Genomic DNA, 12,653 nt, shown 5'->3' on the forward strand with positions numbered 1-12,653 from the left:
AATAACGTAACTCATCAAAAGGTTACTCTTAAACAAAGTCCAAATTATAATATTCATAAAATGTATAGTATAATTAATAATACACTCAATAATTTCATTGGTAAATAATGATTTAAACAATATTTTAAATTATCAGTTAATATTAACCCGCGTAATTTAATTAAATTCAACAACTTTGTGATAGAGAATAAAATGGAAGTAAACGCTTAATCTTTAAATGGAATAGAAGGAAAATAACCTTGGTGGTCATTCTTTTGTTTGAATATTTTAGGTTAAGAAAAGCATGTAGGATCATGATTTTGTGTATGTGTGTATAAGGTACTATCCAGTAAGAGAGTGGCATATTCTTGTACGAAGCAAAGACACGAAGATGAAGGAGGCATGAGAGAACTTGGGAAGAGGACTATTACTCCAATGGAAAGATTTCACATTATCACTTTGTTTGGGTAATTTTTTTTTCAAAAACACTTATAATCGAATAAAATAAGAGTATAAAAATTGAGTTTTTCTTATAAATTAAAGTAAACTTATGCACATAATTTTTACAAGAACTCTTTTATCTAATAGCTTAGGAGCATAAGTTATACATAATTCATTTTATCTTTTTATTTTTCTCTCCTACAAATACATAAAGAGAAATTTATCAAAATAACACCTTATTTCATAATCTATATAATTTAACTTGTGTTTTGATTTCATGGATAAATTAGAAGTATCTCAACCGAATGTAAAGATTAGTCCCTATTGAAATCTTTAATTAGATATTGATCTTTCTGAACAAATTATTACTTTATACGCATAAACTTAAATATATAATTTCTAACCAAATTAATGAACAGAGTAATCTTCCAACAATACTTATGCAAAGGTTTTTTAGTTCTTATTTAATGTACACTTAGCACACTTTGCATACAACTATCACTACTTACTCCGCCGTAACTATCCTTTTAACTGCTTAGCTCATTTGTTGGTTTTACCATGCGCCTTCTCAACCGGTTTAATGGCTCTATCAACAGCTTGGGTGTGCATCACAGGTGCAGATATTAATGAAACTTGATTCGCCAATCAAGTTAGCATATTCAGAATTTGGAAGGGCACATCAGGCACGTGATTTATTTAGAGTGTCATAAAAGAAGCCTTCGGGATTAACAAAGCAACTTCTTTAAAATTGCTCATAAAGAACCTATACAAAAAATGTTCATAATTTTGACCGTAGTAGTACAAGTCAAGGAGAAAAGCAAAGAATGTTTACTTCTGTTTTTGTTTTCTGATTTCATTTTTAATTAGAAAAAATGCCACATTTTTTTGTATCTGTTTTCAATTTTCATAAATCTGTTTCCTTTAAACAAAGAAACTTGTTTTCATTGTTTCCTATACAAATCTTTAAAAGCAGGAAACAAATTGAAAACAAAATGACAATTTGGTAGTTACAAATGAAAAAAGTAAATAAAAACAAAATGTTTTCTCAAGGTAAACAAACCCTTAACAACATATTCTTTTAAACACATTCTACAATTAATTGAAACTTGTTGAGAACAAAATTATGTAAATCTCACTCCTTAATGAACCTCATTCATAATTTTCTAATTTTTAAGAAATTTTAAACAATAGATGTATTAGAAGAAAAATATTAGAAATTATTACTCGTGCACTCTTCTATAAAAATAACTTGTTCAGATTCATATTTTGCGTAACTATGTAACAAGAAATATACAGGACTCCAACAGTGCATTCCACACATGCAAGTAAAACACTCCAAATCATGCCACACCACTAGGATTGTCAATTTATGGAAGATTCATGTAATTTACATAAAGTCATAAGTTCAATCCTTGGTACTATCATTGTACCAAGAAAAAAGAATTATGTAACATTGATACATGTCATAACATAATAATACACAATGCTTCAGATTGACAAGCATTTACAACTTATTACATTGAAATCCGATAATAATCCAGGTATAGAAGAACCCATCATCACCTGACCCTCATTCCCCAAATCACCAACATCGACAACCACAGTGCTAAGCGTTTTCCCAACAATAAAAATGCTTTTACCAACTGCAACAAGCTGACAAGGTGGTCTAGTAAGCAAAGGCGAAAGCTTTCCAACAGGTATCCACTCGCGTCTCTCTTTATGCCACATCATTAACCTAGTTCCCAAACTCTGATCCAACACATAAAGGGTACCATAAACAACAACTGCAGGACCTGTCCATCCTGAAACCATGTCAGCATCTGCATACTGCCACGTGCCACTTGATGGTTCATATACAACAGCAAAAGCATGAGGAGCTACATCCGTATGTCTGGCACATCGGGTGTATATCTTCCCATCAAGAACCACTGAATCTTCAATATCAGAAGCAATATTAGGATCTATATGGAATGTCCAACACTTTGTCAAAGGGTCAAAAGTATCCCAAGAATTATCACTTGAATTTGAAACTAATCCCCCAATAGCATATAGTTTTTCATCCAAAACTTCACAAGCAAAGTAGCACCTGAAAGTTTTGTAGAAGAAAACAGTGATCTCTACATTGCCCTAGGGGCTAAAATAAGACATGAAGAAAACATGCAATTTCATTTTTTAATAGTGAAATATAGACAGCTAAATTTGACAAACAAAATATATAGTACATCATTCTTTGACCATATTATGAGAGCATGATGCCAAATTAGTTCTTGATGAAATACTTAAAACTCAGGCTTGAAAAAAGCTCTGAAAGGGAAAAAGTGAATTTACAACACAAAGATAATTGTGTTTTAGAAATGAAGAGAAATTTTGTTTCTTAACAAGGTTAAACAAGTAAGGCATAAATCCCTAAGATTCAATTTGGATGACAGAATGGGAATTATAATTCAAAATTTTAACTTATCTTTGGGTGTTGCAAAGAATTAGGACATATAGTCAGAATTCTGTAAATTCATTTCCAGCTCTAGTTAAAATTCTAAATTCATTTTTCTTAAAATATGGACAAGCTTAATAAACAGGTCTTGTGAGAAGGAAGAGAGAGGCCAAGAGGACATTGGAAGAAGTTATCAAGAGAGATCTCATGGTAAATAACATTGCTGAAATTTGCTTTAACCAAGTCGAATGGTGTTATGTGATCTATGAAACTGACCTCAATTGGTGGGGTAAGACTTTGTTGTTGTTGTTGTAAGATAGATAGAAGTCACTAGTCATGACAAGGAATTATTTGGATGTCATATACATATAAAACTTTCTCTCCAAATATAATTATAAGTTTGTGGCTTAGTTACAAGTTTTCTGGTATCCACAAGCCTCAAAAAATTAAAGTAAAAGCAAGATTGCAAGAAATCTACCTAAAATCTATGATGAAAACCCTAGCAGATTGATATTACCAATTCTATTTCACTAATCTCCTCCAACACTTACTGACTTGGCTTTCCAAAGAATAGACATAAGGATATTTACCTAGCATTTGACAAGGAAGCAGCTTCAACCCAACAATTTGAGGATGCATCATATGAATAAGCCTCATCCGTAGAATCTAGAAACCCACTACAACCACCCAATAAGAATAGCTTATTTCCCAAAGCTTCAAAACCCATGCCTTTTCTATTTGAGATGTGAGGTGGAAGACCATCAAGGAGCTTCCAATATCTTCTTGAGGTGGTTGGATCCAAAACATAACAGAAAATCTCATTCGATTTGTCCCTGCACAAAGCATAGATCCAGGTCTCATCAAGTTTGTGCTTTCGGCGATAATGATACCACTCTTCACTGCAAATTAAGTCCCTCCATCTCTTTGAGACACACTTCAGAACAGAATGATATTTTCTAGGAACTCTTGCTAGGCACATAAGAGAAAGATCATCTGGAAGGCCACAGATAAGTAGGGAATTAGTGGCTTCTATTTCATTGACACTATTTGATGATTCTTTTCCATCATCTAAATGCTCCATTGTATAGTACAGAGGACCTGAAAAAGAAAGGATAAATGTTGGTCAAACTCTTATCAGATTAAAATTTCACTTGTGGTTGTACATTGTACAACAAACATGTAGCCATTATGATCACAAGCCAAAATAAACAACTTGGCAGATCCTAACTTCAAAGGGTGTGTGTCAAGTGTAGAAACAAACAAGGTCAAGTTTTGTGTGACCAGCACTGTACAATTTTTAAGGCTTAACATTCACATTAAGACAGTGAACAAATAATGTGATTAGACCTTTTTTTAAATTCACTGCAATCAGCTTACAAATCACACTAAACAGACAGACTGCAGACTGAAATAACGTGCAAGCTGACCAGCGTTTAATTAAAAGTATCGAATAATGAAATATCAGCTTCCAACATTGCTTAAAGAATCTAGCTAGAAAAAAATCCTGCTCCTTGGGCATACATATGTCCATAATTTCTTCATTATACCCCCCTACAGAACATGAACACGTGTGGCTTAATCATGATGTGAAATCTGGCCACTTTCTTTATAAAACACAATTTACAAAAATACGTCCTTTCCATTCTGCAGACATTAGTTTTCAAAACACACAACCAGAAAACAAACTCCTTTTTTTTATTATCAAATTATATCAAACATGTTACACTTTTAACTTCAAGCATAATATTTTCATCCTACTTAAGGGCCAAAAAAGATCAATTACCAAGTTACATCTAAATCACATAGCAAAACATAAGCAGGGTTCCCAACTGCCCACAAATCCATAACAAGGATGAAGAAACCATCAAATTGCAATCACATGCTTAATAATCATTCTCAGTATCAGAGTAAAAAAATCAAAATGTACTCCTAAAATAAAACCCAGTACATTTCAGTTTCTCAACCTAACCTTCAACCCCCTCTCTGAATTTTCTTTTACAAAAATAGAGCTAAACCAAATGCAAAACAAGAAACAACCCATTCAAGAAGAAGTAAGAGAAAAATAACGCCAGTACACAAACCTTCCCCCAATTTCCCATAAATGAAAAACACAACGTAACCGAAAGCAACGAATGCAAATTCCAGATCTAAAAGCAAAAGGGACACAATTTTTTTTTCTTTCTCGATTGCAAAAGGTTCAAACTTGCAAGTAAATGCTGAACAATCCGGGAGACATAACCGAAGATCGAATTAGTGAAAGGAAAAAATCGATTATTTTTGTGTTAGGGGAGAAATGAAAAAGAGAAAGTCACCTTGTGATGGAAGTCGGGATTCGTCCGATAAGTGCGCGAAACCAAAACAACTCTAACCCAGTCCAAGATATACTTATATACTATCTTCGCCGTTTTAATATTTTATTTTATTTATTTTATTGGTTAAATAGTTATTTTCATTCATGCAGAGCAAATAAATTCGTCAAAATTACATTTTAGTTTTTGAGAGTGAAAAAAATTCCACAAATTCAGTGGCGTTAACAAAAGAGCCTACCCAACACGTTTATAGATGAATTTGTCAGCATTCTACACATTTAAAAAAATAATCATTTTTCTTCCTAGATGTGTAAAGTGTTCGACAAATTCATCCGTGAATATGTCATGTAGTTTCTTTCATTAATGGTAACAGACAAAATTATTAGATGAATAGATTTGTTGCACTGTTTTCACTTTTAACGATTAAAATTTAAATTTTGATCTTTTTAAAATGAATTTGTTAACGTTTTATATATTCAAAAACAAAAATAATTATTTACCCTATTTTTTATAAAAGAAAAGACATTTAGATTTTGTTGTTTGAAAGTGTAAGGTGTTTTCACTCTAGACTATCTAGTCTAAAAGTAATAAAATATAAAAGTCTTTAAAAATATAATTTCTACTTGCTGTGGACCAAAATTAATAAGTCCGGTGATTTAAGAGATAATGTTAACATATTCAACAAACTAAAGTGATAATAGATAGTTATGTATATGAACTTTTTTTAAAAATTTTATCACACTCAAGAGCTAATATAACAACGTTTTACGCTCCGGGACTAAAATGGTGAATTATTCTTTTTTTTCTTTGTTTTTTATGATAAAAGTGTAGAGAAGAGGATAGCCCCACAGTATAAGGTAGGAAAAGTGTTGGACTTAAAAAACACTTATAAAAATATCTATGAAACAAGTTGAACTTGCAAGATATGATATATGAAACTTGTCTCATCGAGCATTTGTTTTGGTGGAGAATCCTTTTATTACATGTGATGTGATATAGTGTGTTTGATTTAGTGGAAATCTTTTATAGCGTGTTTGGTTTTGTGGAAAACTCTCTCATTGCATGTTTGGTTCGATAGAGAACCCTCTCATTGCATGTCTTATAGCGTGTTTGGTTTGGTGAGAAACCCTTAATTAAAACATATACTCACTTTACTATATTGATCTTGTGAGGTTTTTTTTGGAGTAAATTACACATGTCTTTCTTCATGAGATTTAAAAAAATTACACATATTTTTTTTTTCTGTTTTTAAAACCTACACAAATCCTCTAAATGTTATCTAAATATTGATAGTAAAAAATTATGTGCGTTGATAATTTTGATTAAAAAATATATATATATTTTTCGTCCTCATAAATATGAAAATGTTCAAAATCCATCATTGCAAAAAAATTATTCATTTTTTATACTTGCAAAATTTAAATTTGTTACTTTTTGTCCCAAGCTAGGTTCGGATACATTCGAACTTACATGTATGTTGTTGTACGAAGTGTTAGGTTTTTCAACTTTTTTACATCATTTTTTTAAACTTTTTTTAATCAAAGTTGTCAACTGATGTGACTTATTAGTATCAAATGCTCAGATGATATTTAGGGGATTTGTGTAGATTTTAAAAACAAAATAAAGACATGTGTAATTTTCTTAAATATCAAGAAAGACATATATAATTTCCTTAAATCTCGAGGGAGACATGTATATGTTTTTCAAAAGGAGGAAAAACATATGTAATTTTCTTAAACTTTTCTTTTATTGTCCTTTATTACTAAGATTCCATAGGTGTTAGGTATATTTATATCTAATACTAAGTTGAGAAATAAAAAAAATGATAATCAATTTTGAAATTAGGTAAGAAGGATTAGGGGTGTAAATGAGTGTGGTTCACCTGCGAACTGAATTGGCCCAATCCCATCCAAACAGTTTGGGTTGGATAATTTTTGTATTTAAGTCGGACCCGAACCAAACCAATCAAACTCGTTGAGTTTTGTGTTGGGTCACGAGTTTTAATATCTTAACCCGTTGACCCGTTAATTTGCATTAAATTATTATTATTATTATTAATATATAATATAGTTTTTAAATTTTTAAAAATCAAATACTATTGACTATTGATTACATAGACTTATCGACTTGAATTGAGTAAGCATCAATACATCCTTAATGAGGATCAAACTGACAAAGGTTTTATTGATTAAAGTCACTTTAGATAGACTTCTAAAAATATTTTGAATCTATTAACAAAGAGTAGGTCTCATTGGTTTGGGTAAAAAAAAGTATTTAGAATTCATCCTCACTATGGTTATTGAAATTCTTTGTCTCGAATATGATATGCTTAATTTCTTATTCTCATGGATAGATAGATAAGAGTTAGTGGAGAAGGGTGTGTTAGCATCACCAAATTTTCTTTTTGATAATTTTTTTTATCAAGAAACAATTGTATCTAATTCATTTAATAACAATTTTAGCTTATAAAAACATTACATTTTAAAGAAGAACATACAAATTTAATGTTTTAACCTATTGACCCAATCCAACCCAAACCGTTTACAAACGGGTTGGCTTGTGTTGGGTTTCATTTTTTTTCTTGAAAAATTGACTGAAATCAATTCGTTCAAGTTTAATTGGATTGGATCATGGATTTGATCAAATTGAACCTAAACCGACCCGCTTACACCCCTAAGAAGGATAGGTATATGTAATTTTTATTTTTTTTGTTACTACTTCAAGAGATAATATTTTGCAAAACAAATTCCACAAATCTATTACCCACCTAAGAAAATAAGGAATGTCCTTGATATCTATCAACACCTGGTTAATTTTGCTTTTTGCTTAATTCTTGTTCTCGTGTTTTTACGTTTCTGATCTATGGTATAGTAGACTTTACTCCTTGCTTTCTTGATTTGTTTTGGTATACCACGTCAAGGGTTTGACCGTTCTTTCTTAGTTGTTCTTTCTTGTATTTCAACATGACCATTCTTCTCACTGTTGGCAGATTTACAAGTGGTGTTCTTCTTTTGAATCAAAAGACTTCTTGCATTTCAAGTCATGTATGTGTCCTCTTTATCTTAGTTAAGGTAGGTTTCAAGATTAATATTTTTTTAGCATTTCTGTCTAGGCTTGTTACCAGCAATTGTAATGCTTTTCCATTTCAATGAGAGAGCCTAATTGTTCTTTGTTAGTTTTCTATTTTATATACGAAAATATGGTCTTTCTTGTATACCTATTAACACCCTGCTAAATTTGTTTCCTGCTTAATTGTGGTTCTCTAGTGTTTTGAGAATAAGACTGGACTAGTCAATCAGACCAGACAATCAATCATGGAACCGCTTTGGAGAAAAATTGGTCAAAGAATCGAAAAACTAATAAAAACCAGTTGAAAACTACTAAAAAATTCACAGCGGATCAATAACAACATTTTGATTTTTTTCTTAAAAAATAAAAAATTCAACTTAAAGTATTTACAATTTACTTTTTTATTCTAAGTGTAAACTTATTATAGTTATTTAGAGCATCACAAAAGATTCCTTCAACATTGCAAAGCCAAGTGAACAATTACGAAGAACATAGATTTTGGGAGCAATAGAGCAGAACAACGAGATAGTACAACAAACTATTGTCACACAATTTACTAGAAAATGTTATTAACAGTCATATTTTGGATAATAAAAAGTCATTGACACAAGTGGATTACTAATCAAAAGTCATTGACACAAGTGGATTACTAATCAAAAGTCTACATGTGTCCCTTAATCAATAACCAAAGTTTTATCTCTGATTTTATTCTCAAAGTGGACCTACCCAGAGAAAAGGAAATTGAGTGTCAAATAGAAGTAACACGTACCCCTTGATTATACTTTAAATAATATTTAGAATAACTATGTAACAAGAAATAGGAGTCAAACAGAGCAACCCACACAAATAAGTACAAATACACACAGCCCAAATTATGTAAAATACTACTAGGATTGACAATGCAAACTGTGCCGGATTTGAGTAATTTACATATAAGCCAATGGTTCAAACTTCAGTACTATGATTGTACCAAGAAAAGAAAAAAGTTTCATGTAACATTGATGCATGTTTCATAGCATAACACTACCCACAAACTAATTAATGCTTCAGTTTGACAAGCATTTAACACTTGTTACATTGACATCAAATAATAATCCAGGTATAGCAGAACCCACAATCACCTGATCCTCATTCCCCAAATTATCAACATCAACAACCACAGTGCTAAGCACTCTCCCAACAACGAAAATGCTTTTACCAACTGCAACAAGCTGGCAGGGTTGTCTAATAGGCAATGGTGATAGCTTTCCAACGAGTATCCACTCGCGTCTCTCTTTATGCCACATCATTAACTTAGTTCCTGCACTCTGATCCAAGACATAAAGGGTACCATCAACAGCAACTGCAGGACCAGTCCATCCTGAAACCATGTCATCATCTGCATACTCCCATGTGCCACTTGATGGTTCATATACAACAGCAAATACATGAGGAGTTACAGGATATCTGCTACATCGGACGTATATCTTCCCGTCAAGAACCACTGAATCTTTAATTTCATTAACAATTTTAGGATCTGTCTGAGATGTCCAACAATTTGTCAAAGGGTCAAAAGTCTCCCAAGAATGATAACTTGACTTTGAACCTCCTCCCCCGATAGCATATAGTTTTTTATCCAAAACTTCACAACCAAAGTTGTACCTGAAAATTTTAGTAGAAGAAAACAGTGATCTCTGAATTGCAGTAGGGGTTAAAATTAGGACTGACGAGGACAACATGGTATTTGAACTTTTAATAGCAAAATATAGACAGCTATAATTGACAACCAAAATATGTAGTAGATCTTTCTTTGACCATATTATGAAAGCATGATCCCAAATTAGTTCTTGATACAGCCATCAGTTTCCTTCCTCCTTATTCCTACTTCCCATTCTTATTCATTAAAAAAGGAGAGTCAAATAAGTTTTTAGTCTCTGTACTTCTAGTAAAAATTGGTAATAATCCTTGTTCTTTAACTTTGATCAATTTGATTCTTGAACTTTAGAAAAACAGTGGTTTTCGTCCCTCCTCACAGATGGTTTTCACTGTGAAGATGGACGATAACCATTCCTTTTGTAAAGTTCATGATTAAATTGATCAAAAAGTTGATGTTTGGGGACTAAACGATATTTCACAAAAAAAAAAAGACAAATAGAAGTCACTAGTCATGACAAGGAATTATTTGGATGTCATATACATATAAAACATTTTCTTTCCAAGTATAATACTAAGTTTGTGGCTTTGTTTGTTAATTCTCAAAAGTTCAAGTAATTGTAACAACTCTACCAATGAAAATCCTAGCAGATTGATATTACCAATTCAGTTTCTCTAATTTCATCCCACACTTAATGACTTGGCTTCCCAAAAGAATAGAAATAAGGATACTTACCTAGCAGTTGACAAGGAAGTAGCTTGAGCCCAACAGTTTGAGGAAGCATCATATGAATAAACCTCATCAGTAGAATCTAGAAACTCGCTACAACCACCCAATAAGAATAGCTTATTTCCCAAAGCTTCAAAACCTATGCCTTTTCTTTTCGAGATTTGAGGTGGAAGGTTATCAATGAGCTTCCAGTATCTTCTTGACAAGGTTGGATCCAATACATAACAGAAAATCTCATTTGATTTGTCCCTGCACAAAGCATAAATCCAGGTTTCATCAAGTTTGTGCTTTCGGCGATAACAGAACCATTCTTCACTGCAAATCAAGTTCCTCCAGCTCTTTGAGACGCACTTCAGGACAGAATGATATTTTCTTGGAATTCTTGCCAGGCACATAAGAGAAATATCATCTGGAAGGCCACAAATAATTGGAGAATTAGTGACTTCTACTTCATTTACACTATTTGATGATTCTTTTCCTTTATCTGCATGTTCCATTGTAAATGGTACAGAGGACCTGAAAAAGAAAGTGAAAATGTTTGTAAAACTCATATCGGATCAAAATTTCACTTGCTCTTTCAACTCATTTGTGTGCACATTGTATGACTAACATCTAGCCATTATGATCCCAAGCTGAAAGAAATTCCGTGGCAGACCCAAACCTTACCAGTTGTGTTTCAAGACAAATAAGATCAAGTTTTGTGTGACCAGCTCTGTACATTAATAGTGTACAAATCATGTGAATTGACCTTTTTTGAATTCATTTCAATCAGTTTACAAGCCTCACTAAACAGCCTGCAGACTGAAATCATGTGCAAGATCACCAACGTTTATTAACATGCTGAAGAAGGAAATATCAGCCTCCAAAAATGTTTAAAGTTTCTAGCTATTAAAAAAATCTCTCCTTCTCCTTTAACCTACATATGTCCTTAATTTTTTCAGTATACCCCCCTACAGAACATGAAAAAGTGTGACTTCAGCATTCCATTTTGCGGGCATTGATTTTCAAAACATACAACACAACCAGAGAGTGCAAATATGCACCAATATATGATATGTATCCTATACGACGGTACAATTATTCTAAAAATATATATGATTCAATATATAACAAAAAAAATTAAAACTAAAAATTAGAAAGTATGAAACGTTACATCATAAATTACTTTCTATTATTTATAAATAGGAATAGTATCATCAATCTTATTCCTTTCTTGAAATCATCCACAAAGAGGACAATTTTTAATTTTGGCAATTTTCCATATTTCTATTTTTGGATATTCATAAATTTTATTATAGGTTTGGATAGTATTGGTAAAGTATCCAAGAGTATTGATATTGGATAAGGATCTGTGAAGCAAATTGAAGTGCTTCATGAGGAGAAACAAGCTTCTTTTATCAAGTTATATCAAACATCTCTTTTAATTTCAAGCAAAATATTTTCATCCTACTTAAGGGGAAAAGGAGATCAAAGCACAAGTTGCATCAAATCACATAAGTATAGCATAAGCAAGGTTCCCAACTTCTTTACACACACCTCCCACAATTTCACATAAATAGAAAGCACATCGTAACTGAAAGCAATCACTGCAATTCCAGATCTAAAAGCAAAGGGAAACACAATTTTCTCATTGATTGCAAAAGTTTTCATCTTGCACTGTATAATCTGGGAGACCTAAATTGAAGATCAAATGAGTGAAAGGGAAGATTCAATTTATTTATTTATTTTTGTGTTAGGGGTAATAGAAAAGAGAAAGTCACCTTGTAAGGAAACTAGGGATTCATCTGAGAAGTGCGCAAAACAAGAAAAAATTATACTCCAACTCAGTTCCAGGGAAAGTTTTAGTATCTTTCCCAATTTCCTAATGTTTTTTTTCCTTTTTTAATAATAAAAATTGTAGGAGGAGAGGATAGTGCCGCAGTATAAGGCAGAAAAACTGTAGTACTTTAATAACATTTACAAGGATGCTATAAAAGTTAGAAACTTTTGACATGTAACATAGAAAACCATCTAATAGTTAGTGTGTTTGGTTTGGTTGAGAAATCCTTTCACCATATGTCTT

The 12,653-nt window shown here is 32.0% G+C and overlaps 2 protein-coding genes across 2 annotated transcripts; both read right to left on the reverse strand.

Moving 5' to 3' along the window:
* Nucleotides 1-1,746: 1,746 nt before the first annotated feature.
* Nucleotides 1,747-5,232, reverse strand: LOC114418443 (F-box/kelch-repeat protein SKIP4-like). The gene is made up of 3 exons (XM_028383783.1): nt 5,164-5,232; nt 3,442-3,949; nt 1,747-2,506 (listed from the first exon to the last, which is right to left on the reverse strand). Exons 2-3 carry the CDS (start codon nt 3,930-3,932, stop codon nt 1,909-1,911), a joined length of 1,089 nt encoding a protein of 362 aa, XP_028239584.1. The 5' UTR covers nt 3,933-3,949; nt 5,164-5,232; the 3' UTR covers nt 1,747-1,908.
* A 3,869-nt stretch (nt 5,233-9,101) lies between these two features.
* Nucleotides 9,102-12,504, reverse strand: LOC114418444 (F-box/kelch-repeat protein SKIP4-like). The gene is made up of 3 exons (XM_028383784.1): nt 12,352-12,504; nt 10,598-11,107; nt 9,102-9,870 (listed from the first exon to the last, which is right to left on the reverse strand). Exons 2-3 carry the CDS (start codon nt 11,086-11,088, stop codon nt 9,276-9,278), a joined length of 1,086 nt encoding a protein of 361 aa, XP_028239585.1. The 5' UTR covers nt 11,089-11,107; nt 12,352-12,504; the 3' UTR covers nt 9,102-9,275.
* Between the last annotated feature and the right edge of the window lie 149 nt (nt 12,505-12,653).

This window comes from Glycine soja, chromosome 7 (assembly GCF_004193775.1).
Source record: "Glycine soja cultivar W05 chromosome 7, ASM419377v2, whole genome shotgun sequence".
Classification (NCBI taxonomy): domain Eukaryota; kingdom Viridiplantae; phylum Streptophyta; class Magnoliopsida; order Fabales; family Fabaceae; genus Glycine; species Glycine soja.

Excerpts from the sequence above, each read along its gene's own strand:
- LOC114418443 (XM_028383783.1), bottom strand. The coding sequence starts at position 3,932 with ATGGAGCATTTAGATGATGGAAAAGAATCATCAAATAGTGTCAATGAA. Across the intron at positions 2,507-3,441 it reads GCTTCCTTGTCAAATGCTAG|GTGCTACTTTGCTTGTGAAG; the intron begins GTAAATATCCTT and ends CAAAACTTTCAG.
- LOC114418444 (XM_028383784.1), bottom strand. The coding sequence starts at position 11,088 with ATGGAACATGCAGATAAAGGAAAAGAATCATCAAATAGTGTAAATGAA. Across the intron at positions 9,871-10,597 it reads ACTTCCTTGTCAACTGCTAG|GTACAACTTTGGTTGTGAAG; the intron begins GTAAGTATCCTT and ends TAAAATTTTCAG.